Below are 25,550 nucleotides of genomic sequence, written 5' to 3'. Positions count from 1 at the left end.
CGAAAGCGATGATTGTTGAAAAAAAAAATACTATATTGCACGGTTTGGCGGGTAATAAGGCAAGGCTACCTCCGTCGAGGGTAGCAGAGGAAAGGGGGGCCTCTGGAAAAAGGCCAAATGGAAAAAGCAAGAGTTTCCTTAGTAAATACGACATAAGTAGTGTCAGTTCAGAAGATGGTTCCCAAAGCAGCCGGTTCTATGTACCGGAGCGACTCGGGATTTATCCCGACCAAAGGCTGTCATTTAAGTGTTACCCCATATAATTTGTTGCCTCCCTCACACAAATTGTAATCCTCCCAGCAGATCTTTGCAGCGGGACTGCACCATATTCTACTGCTCTAGGAAAGTATCGAACCCAATCCGGGACCTGTACCTGATACCGTTCGAGAGAAATGATTTTTCTGCGTTTGCCGGAAAAGAATCTTTTTAGGACTTTCACCTCTTCTCAGTGTGTCACGTGTAAAGGATGGTTGCGCCGGACGGGGTGTTCTGGGCTAGACCCCAAAACTTGACGTCCTCGTAACACAAATTTGTTGTGGCTCCTTGCTGATCACCCCCAAAGGCGTCCCGTAGTCTGCGTTTTAGCGACCCCCACTACCCTCTAGCAGCCCTGCTGTTCAGAAAGTCACAACAAGTACCCGCTGCTGCTCGCGTCCCACTGCGCCACCAGCTCATACTGCAGCTCCACTCATGACTACAATCTCCGTAGTAGAGTAGGTGGCAATGCCGAGCATCACCCCCTGCCTCCGTCGTCTTCTCCCCTCTTTCCTACACTAGCATTCGAGTAGGTCACAGAAACAGATTCTTGGGCCCTACCACCTTTAGCACCGTTTGACAGCAGAGAATATGTACATATGTTTACGACATCTGCCCAATCCGGTACGTAAAGATAATTATCCAGAACTAGCAGGGAACTCAACTTCGATCTGGGTACTGTAACAGGTTAAACTCTTGCCACTCCAGAATCAACCCCGAAATACAAAATGTATGTCCTGCTTGTCATGTGTCCCCACATGAGACCAACCATCGATTGTAATGTGGAACCAACTCCTCTAACACCCCTTTCACTATGGTCCACATGGATAACAATTTGTGATCGGTCGCACCTATTGGATTGGGCGAAGTACTACTACAATAACAACAACAACAAGCACTTTGTTGAACTCGGCTGCAATCGTCTGGAGGACATTCCTTGAACAGGCTTGTCAAATAAATAGGCGAAGTGCCGATACAACACTTAAAAGCCCCATCCATTTGAATACAACTTTATTTAAGGAAAATCTGGTTTGTTCCTTCTCTTTATATACATTTTTGAGTATGAGGCAGGGTTGTCTGTAAGAGTCGACTAACATACCCAAATGATTCAAGGGGTTGTGCAGCGCAACCTTCAAGAGGTTGCCATTGAAATTTATAGCTTCTCCAACCCAATTGTCAACCTCACCTACTCGTGGCGAATCCTGTTTTTTTTTTTATTTATTTATGTAGCATCCGAGGCTCCGGCCACCCCAAGTTCCTCATGGAACTAGGGGGTGTGGGCGGAATAGCTAGAAGGTTTAATGTGGTAATATTAAATCGTTCCCGAGATAGTCGGGCTAGTATTTTTATGGTGCTTGTTACCGGAATGAACCGGATCTATATCCGGCAAAGGACCATCAACATCGATAACACTCCGCAAAACCTTCGTAGATTTACACAAATTTTTTATTTACGTGATACCTACATACGTACACTTATACTACGTGCTTAAATATGTACTTAAGGAAAATACAAAAAATGATTAACTGTTCTTATTACTAGTTGGGTACGCTTTTTTATAGAAATCGTAAAAGCCATAGAATATCACTGCAACCACAAATATATAATAACCTATAACTATTGGTGCTATTGAACATTGGTAATAAAAAACACAAGCTTGGGCTAGAATTAGGATGAATTGTATCATTTGAATTGTGGTGATCGATTTCTTGATCGGCGTTAAACGTTTCAATGTCGTCGCATCACACACAGCAGCAGCCAAGTAGTAGGCATACATAATCACATGCACAGAGCAATTGAGAAGGACAGGATATAAAGCCGAACCACCTATGAATGAATAAGGAAAAAAATATGAATGTTGTGTAAGAGAAAAAATACAAAATCAATTACCTCTATAATTGAGGAGTAAGACATAAATCAATGTAATTGTTGAGCAATGATGGAATACATGTAGATTGGATACTTGATTCTGTTTCTTACGCAATACGAACACAATCGTTTCGGATAATTCACTTATTTTAAGCCAAAATAAAAAATATGTGACACGATTAAATAGATATTCGGCATGTGTATTCGATTCGAACATAGAACACTCCCAGAATTGAAATATTTTTGTTGATGTTATGCGAAAAATCTATAATTTTAATGATTAATACAATTAGTTTGCCATTGTAAAATATTAAATTGATTTACTTCGCAAATTATGTAAGCGCAGGAGAGCATTTGAGCCGCGTTGTATACTACAATATATGACTTGAGCTGATAGGGCGGTCGATCCTTCATAAAACTGGAAATGTAGAAAATTCGTTAACTCATGTTACTGTATACATATGTTGGTATGTAAGTTTTGAAAATGTTTTTTCGCCGTGAAATATTTTTCTTTTTGGCTTTTCATTCAGAACTATTCTGATTATGCAGCTTTTTAGCTCATTAAATTTTACTTAGTATACCACTAAGTTAATCTGAACAAAAGGACCTCCTGTTTCTTCGCAATTTCTTCACTAGCGGCCTTCGGACCTTTCTTCCGTACTACTTATTTTTCACAAGAAAAAAGGAAGTTAGCAAAGATAGCAAACAACACAGTAGCTCAGTGGTAAAGTAAATCTGAGTTTAGCGGGTTTACCGTGATTCAATCCTCGGTGAAACCTGTTAAAATAAAAACATTATGAAATTGCAAAGCGAGCAGGGGGACATTCATGTGGCTGAGTGGTTCAAGGCATCTGCCTTTACACTAGTATAAAGTATGAATGTTGGAGATTTCGAGTTCAATTCTCAGCTCCCGAGAAGCTAGCTGATGAAGAAGTGAAATTTAGAAACATGTCCTAGTAACCATCGCCGTTTTTAAACTTTGTAATTCTTTTGTTGTTGTTGTTGTTGTTGTTGTTGTTGTTGTTGTAGCAATGCTCGCCCCACCTAATAGCCGCGACCGATCACAAATTGTCATCAATATCCTCTAACGGGAGTCCAAGGAAACTTGCCGTTTCAACAGCGGTGGACCATAAGGAAAGGGGTGTTAGAGGCGTTGGTTCCACATTACAATTAAAGAGATGGTTGGTGTCATGTGGGGACACATTGCAAGCGGGGCATACATTCTGTATGTCGGGGTTGATTCTGGATAGGTAAGAGTTTAACCTGTTACAGTATCCAGAACGAAGTTGAGCAAGAGTGACACGCGTTTCCCTGGGGAGTATGCGTTCCTCTTCCGCGAGTTCTGGATATTTTTCTTCAAGTACTGGATTCACCGGGCAGTTCCCGACATAAAGGTCCGACGCCTGTCTATGGAGTTCACCAAGGACCTGCTTGTGTTTTTTCGCTTCATACGGCTGTGTTCTAAGGTGCCGTATTTCCTCAAAATGCTTACGGAGATGACTCCTTAGGCCCCTAGGCGGTGCTGGTTCGTCAATCAGATGTCTGTTGGGATGCCCAGGTTTCTGGGTATTCAACAGAAACTGTTTGGTCAGCATCTCATTTCTCTCCCTGATGGGGAGTATTCTCACCTCATTATGCAGATGGTGTTCTGGGGACATAAGAAGACAGCCCGTGGCGATTCTGAGAGCAGTATTTTGGCAGGCCTGTAGTTTCTTCCAGTGGGTAGTTTTTAGGCTTGGCGACCATATGGGTGACGCGTAGCACGTAATCGGCTGGCTAATTGCTTTGTATGTGGTCATGAGCGTTTCTTTATCTTTTCCCCAGGTACTGCCAGCAAGGGATTTGAGGATTTTATTACGGCTCTGAATTCTCGGAACAATTGCGGTTGCGTGCGCACCAAAATGTAGATCCTGATCAAACGTCACACCCAAGATTTTGGGGTGTAGGACAGTCGGTAGCGTAGTGCCATCGACGTGGATGTTCAATATGGTCGACATTTGGGGCGTCCATGTTGTAAATAAGGTCGCGGAAGATTTAGTCGGTGACAATGCCAGGTTTCGCGAGGCGAAAAAACTGGAGAGATCAAGGAGATAGCCGTTTATTTTATTGCATAGCTCATCGATCTCTGGGCCTGGGCCTGTGGCCATTATTGTGCAGTCATCGGCGTAGGAAACGATTGTGACTCCTTCCGCTGGTGAAGGTAGCTTAGATATGTAGAAATTAAACAAAAGTGGGGATAGGACACCACCCTGTGGCACCCCTTGTTTCATTCTCCTTGGTTTTGATGTTTCGTTTCTGAATTGCACCGATGCCTGCCGACCACCCAGATAATTTGCGGTCCACCTTTTAAGACATGGGGGAAGGGTAGACCCTTCCAGGTCTTGCAGTAACGAGCCATGGTTGACCGTATCAAAGGCTTTTGATAGGTCTAGCGCTACGAGTACTGTTCTATGGTGGGAGTATTGATTCAAACCACAATTTATTTGGGTGCCAATGACATTTAGCGCGGAGGTAGTGCTATGGAGTTTTCTGAAGCCATGCTGATGAGGGGCTAGCTGCAAATGTGCTTGAAAATAAGGGAGCAAAATGGCTTCAAGCGTCTTTGCCACTGGCGATAGGAGAGATATCGGACGATATGACTCACCTACGTTAGCTGGTTTCCCAGGCTTTAGTAGCGGGACCACCTTGGCCATTTTCCATTTCTCGGGTATGACAAAGGTGGAAAGAGACAGGTTGAAGACATGCGCTAAATATTTGAAACCCTCTTTCCCTAGGTTTTTAAGCATCGGCATGGCTATGCCGTCTGGGCCCACTGCTTTGGATGGTTTAGCGCGACCAATGGCGTCCTCAACCTCTCTAGCGGTGATGGTGATTGGTGACGAGCTGAATTTGTGTTTATGTGCGTGTCTATTGGCTCTCCGTCTATCTTTGTCGACCGTAGGATGCATTATATATTGCCGGCAGAAAGCGCTCGCGCATTTTTTCGCATCCGACAGCACCTAATCGCCAAAGGCGATGGAAACTTTGTCTTTGTGCTTAGTCGGATTCGATAGGGACTTTACGGTGGACCAAAGTTCACCTACACCGGTAGAGAGGTTACAACCTCTTAGGTGCTCTTCCCATTTCGCCCGCTTGTGTTCGTCCACAAGCAATCTGATGCGTTGGTTTATATCCCTTATTTGGGGGTCGCCTGGATCAAGCTGTCTTATAAGGTCGCGTTCCCTCGCTAAGCTCGCGGCCTCCGCCGGGAAGTGGGGCCGGATTTCGGGAATTCTCCCGGCGGGAATGAAATGTGCCGAGGCGGATTCAATGACCTTACGGAAGGCACACTTCCTTTGGCGGGCATCAGTCGGGATAGGGAGGGCAGCAAAGCTGCTGTCTGTTGCAGATTTATATTCTTCCCACTTTCCTTTTTTGAAGTTTATGAAAGTGCGTTTTTCGGTGACTATGAAGTCGGCGGTACGCTCGAACGAAATAAGTATGGGCAGGTGGTCGGATGCCAGTGTTACCATCGGCTGCCAGTTGACGCAGTTTACGAGTTCTGCGCTCACGATTGAGATGTCTGGCGAGCTATGACAGCTTCCTACCATACGTGTGGGGGCGTCTCCGTTTATTGTGCAGAACGTCGTTTTTTCTATTTGATCCGCCAACATCTCACCCCTACTGTCCGCCCGCAAGTTTGAATGCCATAGGTCGTGATTGGCATTGAAATCGCCTAAGATAATGCGATTGTTGCCAGTGAGTAAGGCCTCGATATTAGGGCGGTATCCACTGGGGCAACAGGTGACAGGAGGGATGTAGATGTTGATGATTTCTAGATTTGCATCGCCTGACCGGACAGATAGGCCTTGACGTTTTAAGACATTGTCCCTGCGGTCGATGCCAGGATCAAATATATAATATTGCACAGAGTGGTGTATAATAAACGCGAGGCCGCCTCCATTTCCGCTCTCGCGGTCTTTCCTGTGGACATTATACCTTGAGCAGGTCTGCAATGCAGATCTTGCTGTGAGTTTAGTCTCTTGAATCGCAGCAATGCGGATGTTGTGCCGCTTCATGAAATCGACTATCTCCGTAATCTTCCCAGTTAGTCCATTACAGTTTAACTGCAGAATTCTGAAGTGCATGAGGGGTGACGCCGCCACTCTAGGGGTAAGTGACGGGTGACTACGCCTAGGTTGTGGAAGGCCAGGACGCAATTGCTGTTGTGGCCTTGGGACTGGGCGCCCTTGGGCAAGCATTGGGGTACCCGGATGATTTGGGTTTGCGACCTGGCAACATGGCGCGATGAAACCCGTGGAGGGGTTGCCGTCGCGGAGACCAGAACATCTAGGAAAGTGGCACCACCCAAGGCAGGAACTGCATTGAGCGGATGTCGCAAACCTATATATTCTGTGCTGGCAGACGGTGCAAACGTAGGTAGGGACTAAGAGTCTGTTTCCCTGACCTACACGATTGCTGCCAGAAAAGAGGGGGGGAGAAGAAGACGGGGGCAGGGGCTGATGCTCAGCATTGCTACCAGCCCTACTACGAAGGTAGTAGTTATGAGTGGTATCAACTGTTAGAGTTGTTGGCGCCGTGGGGCGCGATCAGCAGCGGGTACTTGTTGTGGCTTGCTGAGCAGCGAGGCTGCTGGAAGGTAGTGGGGGCGCTTAGGCGTAGACTACGGGACGCCCTTGGGCGTGAGCAGCAAGGAGCCACAAAAGATTTATAAAAGTTACGTGGACGTCGGGTTTTGGGATCAAGCCCAGAACAACCTGTCCGATGCAACCATCCCTTGCACGAGACACACTGAACAGAGTATGACCGTCCTAAAAAGATTCTTTTCTGGCAAATGCAGCAAAACCATTTCTCAGGACCGGGGTCAGGAGACGGACCCGGATTGGGTTCGATACCTTCCCGGAGTAAGAGAATATGTAGCAGTCCTGCTGCAAGGAGCTGCTGGGAGGAAGACAATTTGTGGGAGGGACGAAACAAATTAAATGGGGTCACACTGAAATGACAGTCCTTGGTCGGGAAAAATCCCGAGTCGCTCCGGTACATAGAACCGACTTTCTTTAATATCAATAACAAAAACAATTATATAAAGCAATATGAGTATGTCTCGCTAATTAAATACATATATGTGATAATAATCAAGAAAACTTTCTATAGATTAAGTTTAGTTTTGTACACAATGTGCCATCAAATTGAACAAAAAGTCAATTTTCTTTTTGATAACTTGGAATTTTTTGTCGCGTTGTTTCAAGTAATAAAGTAAAAATGTATAGATTTTCATGAAATCTTTTCCAATTGATTAAAAAAACATTCCTATTTTTTGAAGACGTGCATTTTTGTTACCAATATGAAGAATTTTGTTCACAGGCTGGAATATAGGGGTTAGAGAACCTTTGCACTTGATTTGCTTTATTGATTATGGTTGAAATGGAAGCAATGCCGCACTTGTTCTATAAACTGTATTCTATTTGAATATCAATTATTCGCACCCAATTTAAATTAAATGCTAATAAGATATACATTAATTTACCTTGCATTGAAATGTTAACATATTTTTAGTGGTGTACTATTAGCACGTGTGATTTTTTGCTAACATATAACATATTATAGTACGAGTGAGGTTATTTAATTTCAATAATGTTAGTTTTGCTAATGGAATGATTTCCGATTTTCGAATTCTTTGACGATTGCTCTTCTTGTATAAACAGATCAAATGCTCGGACAATTTTTAAGTATGTATATTTATATAAATTTCTTTTTTTGGTACTTATGATAATATTTTGCATGACACTTACTTTGGAGCAATTTTGTAAATTAGCACTAAATATGCAGCTATCACAGCAATTACGAAGTTGGGCGACCGCAAACCAAACCACTCCTGAAGCTCATGAGCTGCCATCATCACAAAAGAGAAAAAGCCAATTAAGATCATAAAAAAGGAATTATAAAAAAAGATTATTAGAGAAATGTTATCTTTCACAGAGCAGTTATTTGGTAATAGATGACATCTGCAATAGATTAACAAATCCTGTTTAAATTGCTTAAACCATACTATAATATTTTTTCCAACCTTTTTCTGAATGCTTTTTAAATCGTAATAGCTTTAGAAATTTATTAACAACTTCTTAACCCTAAAATATATTTAATTATTTAAAATCTGTTTATTGAAATATATGTATAAACGGAAACCATATCAACTTTCACGACATTTTCATCTACACCTTCATTTCTTATTTCATTTGCACTACAATTATTGTTATTTAGGGCCTCATTCTCTATTACGAAACGAACGTTCGTTTCGCCTCAGAGATGAATCGCTAGTGTATTTGCACTATGTTAAAAGATGACAACATTTCATTTGATAACTGATTTCGCCTTCCGGGTTTAAATTAACTAAGAAACGAAAAGTCCGAACGAAAATGATAGAGAATACCATTGCTAGACGAAATCGTTTGTAGGCGAATCGTTCGTCTGAGCTATCGTTCGCAATACAGAATGAAGTCCTTAATTCATTTTAAAGTTTGCTATAATTTGTTTAAATTATTATTTAATAAAAGAAAATGGTATAGCAGAGTGAAGAAAAAGACTTATGTAGACCAAAAACCTCTCTAAAGCTGACAAGTAAACTTTTACCTGGCAACATATTTAATAACTTGCAGTAACTCTGTAGTGAAAGAAGCTAACTACTAAAATACAAGATTATCTTCATTTCGTACTTAACTCATAATCGTTAATTATACATGCTAGATTCACCATTCAAATTTTTCCTTTCGATAATCGGTAATTATGATTTGTTTTTCATAGAAAAATGTCCACCTCTAAGTTTGGAAGCACAAAATAAAAGAGGAAATTGAAAATTTGACAGAAAATAATCTAGTTCCTAGGGATGGAACATATACATATAAGCGCGTAGATTAGCTATTGGCAATTTTTTGTAGATAATACCATGTGTAAAAGTGGTCTAAGACAAGTAATTTTCTTCAAAACTAAACTAAAACTAAACGGCGACCGCCGTGGTGTCATGGCAGCGTGCTATGCCTACCACACCGAAGATCCTGGGTTCACGCCCGGGCAAAGCAACATCAAAATTTTAGAAACAAGGTTTTTCAATTAGAAGAAAATTTTTCTAAGCGGGGTCGCCCCTCGGCAGCGTTTGGCGAGCACTCCGAGTGTATTTCTGCCATGAAAAGCTCTCAGTGAAAACTGATCTGCCTTCCAGATGCTGTTCGGAGTCGGCATAAAACAAGTAGGTCACGTCCCGCCAATTTGTAGGAAAAATTTAAAAATGAAGACGACGGAAATTGGAATCGAAGCTCGTCCTAAAATCTCTTTGGAGGTTATCGCGCCTTACATTTATTTTTTTTATGGTATATATATTTTTAAATAAAAACTGGATTGTGCAGCTGATGTTTCGAACACGGATGCGCGGTCACACAGGTGTGTGCTCTATCCACTAGCTAACTCGCACAAATGAATATTCAGAGTATTATTCAACCTAATATACCAGGAACATCAACAATTTAGAAAAAACGTTTTTTTTTTTAATTTGAACACGCCGAGTATGTTCCTGCCATGAAAAGCTTCACACAAGGCGAATCCATGTACTGAATTCGCCCTGGCTTCACAGTAAAAATTATCTGCCTTGCAGCTGCCGTTCGGAGTCGGCATAAAACACTTAGGTCCCGTCACGCCAATATCTTGATTTTTATATTTTTTATACAGTTTGGCGAAAATTATACTCACAGAAATAAAAATGTTGGGTATTCTCGTAATGGGATTATGATAAGTTAAAATAGAGATACCATTATAGCTCTTACATATATGCACATAAATTTTAGCGGCCACAGAAAACAAAGAAGGCAACCGATTTAAACAAAAGGAACAATGAAACAACCAAATTTTTGTCAAACATTTTTATGTAATTTTGATAAGTTTTTTTAAGCAAGGCGAATCTATACAACTCAGAGCGCTTTTAACCCCTAGCTTTGAATTTGGCTTGAAGGTTATCTAATTGGATTATGTATGGCGTTACAGCGAATTGATTTGAATTCGCTTTAATATTACCGTGTTTAGAATCGGCAACTTTGCACTGAATTCGCCTTGTTTATAAATTTTTTATTTTTCAATATCGGCATTTCGTTTTTTTTATCATCAACTTTCAAGATGGCACAACATTATACAATTATTTAAAAAGGTGCTTTCATCGAATACTAGACGTTAAAATAAATCCTCCTTTGGAAAGTCGCAATGAACTTTTTCAATCTTATGCATGACAGTAACATCGCCACAATCACGCAAGATGTAACGCTTGTAAATATAAAGAAACTTCAGACTTAGCAATTGAAACTTCTTTCACCTTGCCCATTCATATAAAAAAATTTGCGAAGCACTATTATAAACATTCCTTACTATACAAGAAAAAATACTTGCTAACATATTTTGTCTCCTATTATATTGTTAAAATTTAGTTTTTAGTTGTGAAAAACGTTGGAAGAGTGGGAAACAAAATTTCACTTGCAAAGTATGAAAGCACTTTAATCCAAAGCAAATGTCGAATTTTTCTACTTATGCTTTACATGTAACAAAAGTTGAAGATTTCATTTTTTTTTTTTTTCTTTGTATAGCAAGAAAAATCAAAAATGAGTAAAAATCCGTTGTGTGATAAGAAACTACTATGTAGATTGGTATTATATTCTTCATTACAGTCAATACAAAAAAGTTCCCCCCCTGGAACCGCGCATGACGTTTGCAAACATGTTTTACATTGTCGCAACGCATGCTCATTTCGGTTAGGGCAAAAAACGCCGGTTGCTTGCGTGCGCTAAAAAAACGCAGTGCGGTTATTAGGTTGGCTTGTTAGTACAAATTCAAATCTTTTATGTAAATTTTTAGTAAGTTGGAGATTTGGAAAAAAGAACTTGATTATATAAAAAACCGGAAAAATGTTAAAGTGCACTTTTTGCTTTTTGATATGGAACTCCTCACATTTTTTAAATATTTTGAACATTCAAGTAAAAACAATCAAATTCTTAATTTGGAATTATTTTATATATTTCCACAAAAACCATCAAAAACTCGGAATTTGGAAAAAGCAACCTTGTCTGACAATTTTTTTCGTATTATGAAGATTCCCTTCGAGATCATTACTATATTTTTTCATAAAAATTGGTAAAGTTGAGGGATGAGTCCGCAAAATAAGTTCGTATTTCGTTAAAAGAGAGAGCATGATATCAAAAGTGTTTTTCCTCCAAAACAAAAAAAAAATTTAAAAAAAAAACTTTGAAATTTTCGTACTGAATTTTCTGACCGAAAAGGGACAACAAAAAAATCGTACATTACTCTTTTGGAAAGTTTCAAGTGCCTTATTAGAAAATGTTGTTAGGGAAAAACTCGTTGCTCAAGAAATATATTCAGCTTCTCTAAGTTACTTCATTAACTTTAAATTCACATTATAAAATGCAATCTGTAATCATTTGCATAACTAATATTCGTAGTAGTTTAAAGTTTTTGTTCTTTTTTTGTTTGAGTTGAGCAATTTTTTTGTTCGATAACATTGAACGTCTCACTTAAATAAATTTTGTTTTATTACTAACAAGTATGGCTATAATCCATATCGGGCATTTTTTGAATAATCTCCATTTTAATATATATTCACTAATTTAGCACTAAGGCACACATAAAAATACTGTTATAAGAGGGATCGATGGATCCTTCCTCTGTTTAAAACAGGTAACTTTGTGATCGACTGCTTAAAAAACAAGCTCACGCGACAAAACGCGCTTAAGTGCCAACACCGAATAAAAATGACTAAAGTGAAGCAATCCCATAAGCCAAAAGCTTTGACTTCTATTAAAGCATACATTATAATTCAAAATACGCGTCATTTATCAGACTGCTCGATTAAATAAGTATAAATGCATCCATATTCATAGGGCTTTGTATATACAAAGTGAGTGGGCAAAGGCAAAAATTCGCTATTTCATAAAAGCTTAAATCATGATATAAACTAAATAACGCAGCGCTGGAAGAACGGGCTTTCGCGTGAAAATCTTTATATAAATAGGCAAGTTGAAAACTTCCGCCCCTTTTACGGCATAACAATAATTAATAAGGCCAAAAAAAATTATATATGTCGCGACAGACCTTCTCAAATAGCAATGCAGGCCATTAAAAAGTGTAAAAAAAGTATATCGTTCAAATCATAATTTAAAAATGACACCACCACAAATGCCAAACTTGTATTGAAACTATGAGAATGTTTACAGCATTGTTTACTATATAGTTTGGCAGCTTAAATTGAGGTTATGTTGCGAATAGAGTGGAAGGCACTCGAATTCAGTGAAAGAGACACTCGAATGAAATGGAATGAAGAACAGTAGGAAGAGCAGAGTTGCATTGGATGAATATAACTTCAATCATTGCATCAATATTAAAGATAAATTTAGAAAAAATAATTAAATACTTGAGTATAAGCAAATATTTTCTTTCAATTACTGTAATTAAGGTGTTCGACTCAGTTTCAGAAAAAAACTTTAGATTATTTAGCTCAAATTTTAAAGTGAGATAATCCTTACGAATTTATGTATATAGAATATATAAGGCGTTTTTGTTGTTATTAAAACAATATTTTTATTTATATTAAAGCTTTAATCATTTTTTTTGTAACTTTGAAAAAACTCCGAACACCATTCCTTCATTATATGTCATTCGACTGCCCATTTCACTGCCTTCCACTCTATTCGCAACATAACCTCAATTTAAGCTGCTAAACTATATAGTAAACAATGGCTTGCAGGCCTCTGCAAACGAACTGAAACTTAATATCGCTAACAAATGACCGAAGAGTGTGTTCATAGTTGTTATATTAAAACAACTTATGAAACTATAGGTTAAAATGGGTCCGAAAACACATAAATTGGTTTCGCTTTGCGATTTTCTTTGATTGTAAAGTAAAATGAAGCCACATACTAAACGTAATGAAAAACTACATATATTTGAAACGATTTTCCCGCCTCTTAAATTCAATTTATTTTAAGAACAATGTATTAGTGCATAGATCGAAAAAATTATCTTTTATAGCACAACAGTTGGGTATAAACAGAATTGTATAAGTTTCATTAAGAGCTTAAAACTAAGTATTAACATTTGTCCGGTAAATCATGCACAGATGCTCAGAACTGGGCATTATCTCTTTGGGTTGATCACTGTTTAGATATTCTTTGTGCGATATCATGTTTCCTTTATATTAACCAAACTTTTTATTAGTATTGTACAATCAAACGCAATCCATCAACATCTTAAATATTGTGTGAGAAAGAAGAAATCCGGTGGCAGTGGTCGTGAGTAACGGTTATACATAACATACGTAAGTCCATAAGAACTGCTCGTGCTAGTTAAAGATTACGGTAAAGTATTTCCAAGAATGATCTACTAAAGGTTTGGGTTGCGAACAAATTGACATGGTGCAAAAGTAAACCGCCTGCTTCTGCGAGCGCGGTGCTGTACCGCAAATATAAAGTAATCCGCAAACCGAAAGAAATATGATTTTTTCCTCTCCTCTCGCATTGAAGAATGGCGGTTGACCATTTATTTCACCGACTTTAAATCTTTGTGATTTATTGATATAAATTTAAGGGTAAAAGTATTTAACAGCAATGCGGAGAAATTCAATGCCAGCGTTTATGACCTCAAATCGAGCAAGATTGATGACATGTTTGTTTGATTACTGGATTTATAAAACGCTATTGATTCTATACCAGAAAAGATGAATCAACAAATAAAACGCATAAATACGAAAAACGATTTGTTTCTAGCTTATTGAATATGTTGAGAAAATTTGTTACAACGCGACATCAGGACGGACAAGACAACAGCTGTTTCGGTTATACCAGTGCACGGACTTTTAAAAAGAGAATGTTGGTAGGCGAAAAATTAAAATAGTGGTAGAAGTTGGTAGATTTTTTTCCAAGAAAACAATAGCTACAGTTTAGCACATTTCACAGAAATAGCACTTTTAAAAAAACAAAAAAATACATAAATTTGTATATATGTATGTACATACATAGCTTATGCCTATATGATACTTGCTTTTTTCCTGTATTTCGAGCTTGAAATACTGACGAAAATTTACCGAAACGTCTAATTACAACAACAATTTTCCAATGTAACAAAAATACTGCCACAAAATAACCGACTTCGGCATGTTATCGTTTACTTAAAACTTTTTTTATTTTCGTTCAAAATTATTTACAAAAAACTGATGAAAATAGCACAGGAAAATATTTGCGTGCTCATTTACTACATTTATTTCATAAACAAATTTATTTCTTGTTTGAATTTGTGCACAAATTTTTCAAAATTGGTTAGTTTGGCTATTCTCATCTCTTAATATTAATTGGGTGTGCTCGGCAATTAAATACGTTTACCTAATGATCGCAGTATTTAGTTTCAATGCGAATATATTGAAATCTTGGTAGATTTTCGGGCTTTGGTGGTAGAAGTGGTAGAAAATGGAAATGGGCTAAAACGTTGGTAGATCTACCAATAAAGTGGTAAAGTCCGTGCACTGGGTTATACCTTGTAAGTCATTTCAAAGCGTCTTCCCCCGCACTCCTGCGATGATCAATTTTATGGCAAATATACTCGACCAAACCGACCCCAGGATGTACAAACATAGTTTGTATGTTTGTGAGTAACGAAAGCTATGCAATTGTTGTTGGCTTTGTTCTTTGTGAACAGGTTTTGCAATCTGGTATTTTTTAAATCATTTCTAGTTAACTAAGCGAACTTTTGTTCATCCCCCTTATAGGCCCAAAGACGTAAGCCCCCTTTTGCTATAACAAAAACAACCAAATCAAGACTTCTCATTTCCATGGGGTGTTGAACTCTGCGCGTTTTGTCAGTATTGCATTTCTAATTACTGCATTTTGAGTTGTTTGCGTGTTCATAGTATGCTCGCAGAAGCAGGCGGTTAACTTTTGCACTATGTCAATTTGTTCGGCAAACCAAACCTTTTAGTTGATCATTCTTCGAAATACTTTACCGTAATCTCTAACTAGCACGAGCAGTTCTTATGGACTTACGTATATTATGCACAACCGGTACTCACGACCACTGCCACCGGATTTCTTCTTTCTCACCATCGCTTACACAATTTTTAAGATGAGTTGATAATCAATTACCATTGATGGATTGCGTTTGATTGTACAATACTAATAAAAAGTTTGGTTAATTTAAAGGAAACATGATATCGCACAAAGAAGATCTAAACAGTGATCAAGCCAAAGAGATAATGCACAGAAAACGCCAATGGAGCATATGTATATTTTTATAAATAGATTTGAACAACATATTTTTGTTGTTTGATTAATTTATTTGCCAAAATAAATAATTTTAAGTACAATACTTAAGTGTTGAGGCAGTGACTTGGCTAGTAATTCGGATGTATTTCAGTGATGAAAACCTACTCAGTGAAAACTTATCTGTCTTGCAGATGCCGTTCAGAGCTCGGCCCAAAATCTCTTCGGAGGCTATCGCGCCTTGCATACATACATTTTTTTATACTCAGAGTGCTTTACACACAGAGTATATTAACTTGCATTGGATAACGGTTGGTTGTACAGGTAGAAAGGAATCGATATAGATATAGACTTCCATATATCAAAATCATCAGTATCGAAAAAAAATTTGATTGAGCCATGTCCGTCCGTCCGTCTGTCCGTTAACACGATAACTTGAGTACATATAGAGATATTTTCACCAAATTTGGTACACGAGCTTATCTGGACCCAGAATAGATTGTTATTGAAAATGAGTGAAATCGGATGATAACCACGCCCGCTTTTTACATATATAACATTTTGGAAAAGAGAAAAAACCTGATTCTTTAGTAAATAATACACCTAGAATGTTGAAATTTGACGTGTGGACTGATATTGAGACTCTTGATTTTTTGAAATTTGAAAAAAAAAAAATTTAAAATGGGCGTGGCACCGCCCACTTGTGACAAAATCAATTTTACAAATATTATTAATCATAAATCAAAAATTGTTAAACCTATCGTAACAAAATTCGGCAGAGGGGTTGCCTTTATTATAAGGGATGCTTTGAAGAAAAATTAACGAAATCGGTTAAGTACCACGCCCACTTTTATATAAAAGAGTTTTAAAATAAAATAACGAATAAAATAAGCAATATCTTTGCAAAAAAGATCTTTATATCAATGGTTTTTTCATTTCCCAAATGTATTTATAACAATAAATAGGAAAAACTTCAAATTTTAAAAAATGGGCGTGGCACCGCCCCTTTTATGACTAAGCAATTTTCTATGTTTCGGGAGCCATAACTCGAAGAAAAATTAACATATCGTAATGAAATTGTGTACACATATTTTCCTTATAGCAGAAAATATTTCCAGTAAAAATGGACGGGATCGGTTAAAGACCACGGGAACTTAGATATAAAACAAGTTTTAAAGGTTCGTAGACTAGAATAATAAGCTATAACTTTGCAAAAAATAGTTTTGAATCAATGATATTTCACTTATCAAGTTTTATTTTAAGAGGAAATGGGGAGAAATTTTTTTTAAATGGGCGGTGCCACGTGTTATGCAGAAAAGTAATTTATCTGAAATGAAATGTACAATTGAAGCTCAAGCTGAGTGTATAAAGTTCGGTTACACCCGAACTTAGACACATTTAATTAAGTGCTTCCCCTTTGTTTTTATTTGCAGTCAAAGGAGAAAATGATGAAAGGTGTGCGGCGCGGCTGCGTGCGGCTCAAAGATGCTGTTATCGGCATAGATGATCAAGAGGACAACACATTCACCATTACAGTGGATCATAAAACATTCCATTTTCAGGTGAGTTGGAGTTTGAGTGGGAGTAGAAGTTAGAGGGTGGTAGGCGGGTAAGAGGAAGGGGTGAAAAAGGCTTTCAAATACGTGAAAGCATTTGTTCGGACATGTAACAGTCTGCGGGGCCGATAGTTCGTGTTATAATTGTGATTGTTTGGACGTCCAGACTTTTGTCTTTGTGACTCAGTCACGCCAGAATAGACTTACAGATTTAGTTGAATTTGGCACATGCCACCCGCCCCTTTCTGGGCTGCCTGCTAAAAATTATTCTTCTCCCCGAGATGATTAAACCATTCACAGACATAACTTTTGTATAAAAAGCTGGAAAAGCCACGACGATTAAGAAAAGCCTTGAATTATGCAACGATTTTTCACATTCCTTTGCTAACGAAATGTGCCAGTAGTACGAGGAATTTGAAAAATGTGTTGAATATCTGAAAAGTTCCTGTTTTTGTTCTGTTCTTTGTACAACAATTTGATTGAGAGCGCCTCTAGTGAAATCTTCCGGAAATAATTTTGTTAAAGCATTTCAACCCTCTTCAGGTCTGAAATGCCATTTTAGCTTTCGCTTACAAATGTATACAAAAATGTGTACGCCTTGCGCTGATATTTTATTTCACAATACCGTCAGCAAATTGAATTGGGCTTCACGTTCACTTTTTATTAAAAAACAAAAATGAACGGTGGTAAAAAATGCAACAACATAAGAGCCGACCGACCATATGTGTACACTCTATTAAATTAATATTTACTTACTGCACATAAATAAAAATTATAATTACCTTCTAATATTCAAATATAATGGTTCACTCCTTACTCCCTTTCTATCTTTTACGTTATTGTAACGCTACGTACAGCTGCTGGTCAATTGTTTTAAGTATAAAAAAAGAAAACTAATGCCCAAAAACAAATTTTTTGTTTTTTTTTTACATATAGTTCATAATTTTACTGCCAAAACACGTTGAAAAAAATATCGATAGACGTGTTTCGGTAGCATTGTTAATAAACCGCCAACTATTGATTAATATTATTAAAAACTAAAAAAATATTACAAACATTTGCTAAATTTTCGTTTTTTCAATCAATGTTTTCAACTAACCAGGTAGATGCGTTGCCAAAAACTTAAACTCATGCAAGCTTATTTTTATTATTACTGATAGATCTGGAAGCACTGCGACCTTTGTGCATAGATCTTTCAGCCTAATTTTGTATCTGGAGGCTTTTGATATATCTAAGTACCTCTTCAGGCTTTTGACCACCAACGATTTCTCCACAGGCACAACATAGCGAAGAACGCGAAAAATGGGTTAGACGACTTGAGGACACCATACGACGACATGCGAATCGCACTCGTTTGGGGGATAATCAAAGTAATTTTTACTTTGGCGGCTTTCAAAAGGATGTGGTAGGCAGCAAACGTGCAAATCATTTGGAGTTACTCGGTCGACGTGTTTCGGAAGCGGACGCATATTTACAATTGATAATTGAACAAACGAGTGTAAGTAGAACGAGAACCTAGAAAATAAATTATCTGAATATTTGAAGCTATTTGTTACTATTTTTGTGAATGCTAATGCATATTTTATTTTTTGATTTACAGAAAATCGACAAACGCATTGAAGAAATAACGGATGCTGATGAAAAGGCCAAGTGCAAAGTGTTGCAAGACAACGCTAGTGTGAGTTAACAGCTTTCTCCTATATATGTGTGTTTGTATTATATACACCATGAAAGTGCCAACTCGAACACATCAAGCCAGCCACGCCAATAACTGGAGGGCGTTTTCTTTGCTATTATTTGCTGCGTTCGTTTGGGTTTTGTACTGACTGTTTTGGTGCGCGCATTTGCACTTTTAGTTTATTTTCCCCTTCAAATTAGATTAAAATTACATTGCGTGTCCCATTAATTATAGTGTGCAACAATTTGGGGACTGTTCAATGCCAGCTCTGGCTGAACAGCCTCAAATTTGTTTTGCATTCTTTGGTCACATTTGTTTAATCTAAATAGAAATTGCAGGCATTCGTTGTTTAGATAAATAAAGTTAAATTTTACTAGTAATATTTTAGTGAAAAATTTTAACCATTTAGCTTAATCCTGTTCCTCTTTTGGAAAGCACGAGTAAATTACCGTCCTAAAGGTTTAAAATGTGCTAAAAAAATTATGTGAAGGAAATTCTTGTACTGGTACTAGTGCAAGAAGTAAGTACCGTTCGCATGAAAAATGGTGCAAACTTACAGACTTCGAATTCGTTTTTTGTTCTGCGTGGCCTTCCACGGACCTCGTGCAAAAATTTTATTTGAGACCACCCCTATTGAAATTTTTTGGCAAATAATTTACGATAACATTATAACCTTCTAGCTAACGCTAAAATGTTGAACTTTCGAAAAAAGAAACGAACAAATAAATGGCCTAGAAGGTTTAGTATTGTTGTTCTATTAACGACAAGGGGTTGATAAGCGCAATACAAAGCTTTATAGCTTCATAGCTTCCGCAACCCAATTGTCAACCTGACCTACGCGAAGGGAATCCTGTTATAAACATATTTAGCAGGCAAGGCTCTATCGGCCCCAAGTTCCTCATGGAACTAGGGGGTGGTGGGCGGGATGGCCTACAAAGTTTAATGCAGTCATATTAATCGTTCCCGATATGGTTATTGTTGTTGTTGTTGTTGTAGCGATAAGGTTGCTCCCCGAAGGCTTTGGGGAGTGTTATGTATGTAATGGTCCTTTGCCGGATACAGATCCGGTACGCTCCGGTACCACAGCACCATTAAGGTGCTAGCCCGACCATCTCGGGAACGATTTATGTGGCCACATTAAACCTTCAGGCCATCCCCTCCCTCCACACTCGCAAGTTCCATGAGGAGCTTGGGGTCGCCAGAGCCTCGTCTGTTAGTGAAACAGGATTCGCCGCGGATAGGTGAGGTTGACAATTGGGTTTGGAGAAACTATATATTGCGCTGGCAACCTGAAGGGTTGCGCTACACAGCCCCTTGAATCTGGTATTTTAGTCGCCTCTTACGACAGGCATACCTACCGCGGGAATATTCTGACCCCCTAACCCGCTGGGGTCGGGCTAGTACCTTAATGGTACTTTGTTACTGGAACGTACCGGATCTATATCCGGCAAACGACCAACATCGATAACAAAACCTTCGGGGGGTGTATTTGATGTTAATACAACAACAGAATGTTTAGTGTGGTCATGTTAATCGTTCCCGATATTGTCGGGCTAGTACCTTAATGGCGCTTTGTTACCGGATCTGCATCCGGCAAAGGACCATCAACACCAATAACACCCCCCAGAACCTTCGGGGAGTTTATTTATCGTATGCAACAAAAACAACAACAACAATAATATACAATGATTTCATAATACATATAAAAATAAATCATAGACTTCAAGAAAACCAATACTCAAAAGCTTACTTTACGTAAACGCTATTTTCTTATTACATCGCTTTTTCATATTTTCCTTTCTCTTAAATGTCTATATTTACATACATACATGAACTAACTGTTTATTATTTCTTGTAACCATTGTATACACTACCATTACCAGGCCATGTTGGATCATATCAAACATTCAATTGTAAGTCTACAAATCGCCAAAAATATGGCGCATCCAATCAATGGTATTTATAATGGCCCCACCACTGCGACAACCGGCAGCAACAGTGCCACTGCCAGCCCGACAAGCGCAGCAACATCTGGTGTAAAGGGCGCCACACTAATAAGCAAAACTCCACATACAAACGCTATAGATCCAGTCACGGGGGCAAAACTCGATGTTAGTGGTGGCGAAGAAGATGAGGACTCAATAACAGAGAATGGTATGTTACGTTTTTATATGTTTTTGTTTTTGTTGCGCTTACGTCCCTTTACCGTTGTCGTCGCCAGCCAATGTCATACGTTACGCTTATCATTTTTATTTTCTGCTTTATGTTGTTTATTTTATTTGTTTTAAATTTGCCATACAATTTTTGTTAGTCATTTTATCAATGTCATAGTATCTACTTCCTTCTCAACTGTCACAAAGCAACACTTTATTTTGGTTCATGTTTTGGTCTACTTTCCAATTCTCTCTTTAACTTTCTGCTGAAGTCTTTTGAGTAATTTCGAACTCAGTTTGTTTAGTTTTCGCTGTGCACTTCGGTCGTTTAGTATATCCCCGTTGTAATGGTATTTGCTCGTAACAAATGTGTATTTATGAATAATTTTATAAGTTGTGTAGAAGTAGCACTATTTAATTTTAAATTATTAAAATATTAGTTCAAGACGCTAGATTTTAAAATTCGTAAATTTAATCAGTTTGAGACGTATCATTATATGTATTTTAAATTGTACGTTAAAACTTCTTACTACTACTCATTTACATTACCTTTTCCCCAGACATGTTTGTATGTTATTTAAGACTCTTTTGTATGAATCCGCATGCTTTACTCCAACTGTCATCCTAAATGTAATTGCCGTTTCTATGCCATAACATCTGCAAATCGAATGCATAATTTATTTGCTTACTAATCCGATGTTTATAATTCAAATTTCCTCTAACACAGTACAGGCACTAGCATATCTACATATTGGCTGCCGTGTACAGATACACTTCGGCATGCCTACCATTACTGAAGGTCTGAGGTTCAAATAATGGGGTCACTCTAACTATTAAACCTTCTAAGCCACTCTGCCCCCACCCCCTTGTTCCATGAGGAACTTAAGAGCGGGATTTCCCTGTTGTTGTTGTTGTTGTAGCGATTAGGTTACTCCCCGAAGGCTTTGGGGAGTGTTATCGATGTGATGGTCCTTTGTCGATGTAACACAGCACAATTAAGGTGCTGGCCCGACCATCTCGGGAACGATTTATATGGCCACATTGAACCTTCAGGCCATCCCTCCCTCCCCACCCCCAAGTTCCATGAGGAGCTTGGGGTCGCCAGAGCCTCGTCTGTTAGTGAAACGGGATTCGCCGCTCGAAGGTGAGGTTGACAATTGGGTTGGAGAAGCTATATGTTGCGCTACACAACCCCTTGAATCCCCTCGCGTAGGTGAGTTGACGATTAGGTTGCGGAAGCTCTGAATCTGTTAATCACCCTATCTCGGCTGTCGTTCCGATCTCGGAACTCGGTCGAAGAACGCCCTCTCTCAGAATTTGTTTCATAAAGGCCTCAGCTAATGTCAAAATGTATTGAATTTGAGCTCAGATAGGACGTTCTTCAACCAAATTCGGAGATAGGGCACTTTTGAAATAAATTCTGAAATAGGGCGTTATTCAAAAGTTTTCGGGGCGTTAGGAAACAGCCTCAGAGATAGAATCATATTCCAATCAGCAGTCGATATGTGTTCTGGTCAAATCAGGACAAAAACTAGCTCCACAATATTACATCTCTTCGTCCCAACTGCTCCGACAGAAGTCATCGACCTCGCTTAGAAAAACATTTTTTCCAAATCAAAAAACTCGTTTCTAAATTTTTGATGTTGCTTGGCTCGAACCCAGGTTCTTCTGTGTGATAGGCGGGGCACCCTACCACCACACCACGTAGGTCGTTTACTGTGGATAAAATGTGTCCGAGTGGAAACGTGGCTAGTTTATCCTAACCTTGGCAACCTCAAATATGAGTTCAATTGTTCACCTAACATTAACTTTGTTGATAAAAACAGAGCCAATGATTGCACCCAGCTAGAGGAAGAGCAATGTCTCTTGGCTGGTTTATCTCGGTCTGTTCCGTAGCCTTCCCTCTCGTACTGTAACGTATCCATAACACCACTGTGACGCACTACTGCTACCTTTTATGAAGTGTTCTAGCCAGAAATGGCTTTAATTGCTCCTTGAATGTCAGAGTAAACTGCCACGGATGTGGAAGCAACTTTTAACATTTTGCCGCTAAATGACGCCCGGCCTTCCTGCCATAGCCCAGCAAAATAATTTCTCTTTGTACTCTTGTTATTAATAGTTTGTATGAGATTTTCATGTCCCTCGTATGTTCCAATCATTTATAGTATTGGATGTGCCTAAAAGTATGCAATACTAACTTTTCTGCTTACAGCCAGTACAATTAATTCACTGTGAAAACTTTATTGCAAACATAATTTTAAAGGCCCGATTGCAATGAATCCTTTAGGTAAGGTCCTGCTACAAAGTACAAGGCCGGTAAATCGAAGAAAAATTTTATTTATTTTTAAAATATTAAGCGCTTTTCTTTCAAAGTTGAAGGTATTTTGTATGTAAATGGGCTCTAACCATTGAACGCTCCAAGACGTCATATAATGCAATTTTAGCACTCTTCGTGTATCAAGTTTTAGCGATTGCTTAAATTGACGTCCAGATATTCCGTTGATAATAGCAATTGCAATCCCTTGGAACTTATAACATATAACTCCCTCCGCTTGGTGTGTCAGTTTATTCCCTGAAGTTTTGTGTGGATGCATGATCTGTGATTAAATGTTAAAAAAGTGTATTTCTATTTAATAAAATAAAATCGCGTTAAATTAGGCATATTGCCACGTGCCTCCAATAATGTACAACAGCAACAACCACTACTTCAATTCGAAAGACATCAACAACAATACTACCATTATCAAACTCAATATCAACTCATCGGCATGCATAGTCCCACCGCCAGCAGCATTGATATTGTTGACATAATCACCGATGGCATTGAGTATGGCACAGCGGCCGAAATTGCTATTGGTGCAGTTGGTGGTAAGTTTACCCAATGAAGTAACATTAAAACAGTAAAAGACCAAAGCATAATTTGTTTAATTTTGCTCGTATGTATGTTTGTATATATGTATGTATGTACATAAGTACGTAAATGTATTTCTGGTGCAAGAACTTTTGTTTATTATTTGCAATATTTACGTAAGCATGAATTTCAATTTCCTTTTCCTTGTGTACCTACGTATCCGCATAGACCATTTTGTTCCTTCTTTTGTAGTTTTTAAAGTGTGCTTTTTTCATTTTATTTCTTGTTGTGTTTTTGGTTGCCTACTAATTATTTATTTTGTCGTTTTATTCTCTCCCTCCTTGGCTGACACACCCCTTTACATACCAACCTTCGCATTATTTAGTTGCAACAGCCACTAACAAGCTTATTTATCGCGAATTTTCCGAGGGATTCAAGGGTGGATAGGCGCAATACAAAGCTTTATAGCTTCAAAGCTTCCGCAACCCAATTGTAACCCTCTCCTACGCGAGGGGAATCCTGTTACAAATCAAATATGAATGTATCAAACACATATTTAGCAGGCGAGACTCTGGCGACCCCGAGTTCCTCTTGGAACTAAGGATGGAAGCGGGTTGGCCTAGAAAGTTTAATCTGGTCATATTAATCGTTCCCGAGATGGTCGGGCTAGTACCTTATTGACGCTTTGTTACTGGAACGCACCGGATCTATATCCGGTGAAGGAGCATCATCATCGATAACACTCCCCACACCCCAACGGGTTAGGGGGACCTTTCAGGTTGCCAGCGCAATATATAGCTTCTCCAAACCCAATTGTCAACCTCACCTATCCGTGGCGAATCCTGTTTCACTAACAGACGGGGTTCTGGCGACCCAAGCTCCTCATGGAACTGGGGTTGGGAGGGGTGCGGAGGGAGGGATGGCCTGAAGGTTTAATGTGGCCATATAAATCGTTCCCGAGATGGTCGGGCCAGCACCTTAATGGTGCTGTGTTACCGGAGCGTACCGGATCTGTATCCGACAAAGGACCATCACATCGATAACACTCCCCAAAGCCTTCGGGCAGTAACCTTATCGCTACAACAACAACAACCACAACATAACACTCCCCAAAACCTTCGGGCAGTGTCTTTATCGTTAATACAACAACAACAATGCATTTTCCGAAGGTTTGGAAGTAAGCCAACTATCCATGTATTTTTCAAAATTAAGACAGTACGGCACAGCCTCTCTGTAAATGAAAATTCATAGATTTAATAGCTTTCAATATGAATTAAATTGAGTACAGGTGAATTTTCGTGTGAAGTATTTTCTAAGACGCTTCCATTCATAGCATAACACACATTTTTATTGAAACAATAATTTGGGTAATCACAGTTTCGTGTGATCTATGATGTTAACTTTGTTTGTTGTGGGTTCGTGAAGAAACGAGGGATAGCACGAGCTGGCACACATAACTCGCTCAGCGATTGGCCAGGCTGCAGACCCAAAATCTACCAAATTCTCCTTAACAACATCATTGCTCTAGTGGCTTTCGATGCACTATTATCACCGTGTTTCTTCCGAAAAAGGTTGGTTTGGAAAGTTGGTCCAAAGTATTTTACTTCGGTCACTATCTTTAACTGTACCTCATCCAGCTTGATTGTTTTCCTTTCGTCTTTGTAAAGAGAATGATGGTCGTGCGGATGGTGTTGATACTTGCACCCCTCCCACGGTCCACCTTTTTAATGTGGACTCTTTTAAATCTATTTTGAATGGTAGAACCTTCCTAGTCTTACAGTGTGTGCCGTGGTCTTCAGCTTTACACACGTTTGATGAGTTGTTGATCTCTTATTCTCTCGAGTACTCAACTTACTCTGATGTGTGCTGTGTTTTAGTACGACTCCTCTTCGG

The 25,550-nt window shown here is 38.7% G+C and overlaps 2 protein-coding genes across 8 annotated transcripts in view; one reads left to right on the top strand and one right to left on the bottom strand.

Annotated features, from left to right (window-relative positions):
* LOC137245740 (oxysterol-binding protein-related protein 9) overlaps positions 1-25,550 on the top strand; it is a 59,751-nt gene that overhangs the window by 4,246 nt on the left and 29,955 nt on the right. For 2 of the 3 annotated variants that reach the window (XM_067776875.1, XM_067776874.1), the window contains exons 2-6: positions 16,853-16,981; positions 18,252-18,473; positions 18,576-18,653; positions 20,537-20,807; positions 23,465-23,674. In XM_067776875.1, coding sequence (XP_067632976.1) covers positions 16,853-16,981; positions 18,252-18,473; positions 18,576-18,653; positions 20,537-20,807; positions 23,465-23,674 — 910 coding nt within the window. The remainder of the gene's footprint in view (positions 1-16,852; positions 16,982-18,251; positions 18,474-18,575; positions 18,654-20,536; positions 20,808-23,464; positions 23,675-25,550) is intronic. The other variant, XM_067776876.1, reaches the window with a different exon arrangement.
* LOC137245741 (very long chain fatty acid elongase 4) lies at positions 1,684-17,776 on the bottom strand. Of its 5 annotated transcripts, none has more exons than XM_067776881.1 (5): positions 17,758-17,776; positions 7,917-8,013; positions 2,449-2,542; positions 2,146-2,389; positions 1,684-2,082 (listed from the first exon to the last, which is right to left on the bottom strand). In XM_067776881.1, the coding sequence occupies exons 3-5, from the start codon at positions 2,536-2,538 to the stop codon at positions 1,778-1,780; spliced, it is 639 nt and encodes a 212-aa protein (XP_067632982.1). In that variant the 5' UTR covers positions 2,539-2,542; positions 7,917-8,013; positions 17,758-17,776; the 3' UTR covers positions 1,684-1,777. The 5 variants fall into 5 exon arrangements, with proteins under 5 accessions (XP_067632982.1, XP_067632979.1, XP_067632980.1 ...); XM_067776878.1 differs by lacking the exon at positions 17,758-17,776 and adding an exon at positions 11,715-11,947; XM_067776879.1 differs by lacking the exon at positions 17,758-17,776 and adding an exon at positions 10,186-10,570.

The sequence above is a fragment of the Eurosta solidaginis genome, chromosome 3 (assembly GCF_040869045.1).
Source record: "Eurosta solidaginis isolate ZX-2024a chromosome 3, ASM4086904v1, whole genome shotgun sequence".
NCBI classification, from domain to species: domain Eukaryota; kingdom Metazoa; phylum Arthropoda; class Insecta; order Diptera; family Tephritidae; genus Eurosta; species Eurosta solidaginis.
The sequence above is the reverse complement of the archived record's forward strand: the minus strand, read 5'-3'. Positions and strand labels throughout refer to the sequence as shown.

Excerpts from the sequence above, each read along its gene's own strand:
- LOC137245741 (XM_067776878.1), bottom strand. The coding sequence starts at position 11,760 with ATGGAGATTATTCAAAAAATGCCCGATATGGATTATAGCCATACTT. Across the intron at positions 2,543-7,916 it reads ATTTACAAAATTGCTCCAAA|TTTTATGAAGGATCGACCGC; the intron begins GTAAGTGTCATG and ends CTACATTTCCAG. Across the intron at positions 2,390-2,448 it reads GCGCTTACATAATTTGCGAA|ATTTTTCGCATAACATCAAC; the intron begins GTAAATCAATTT and ends TTAAAATTATAG.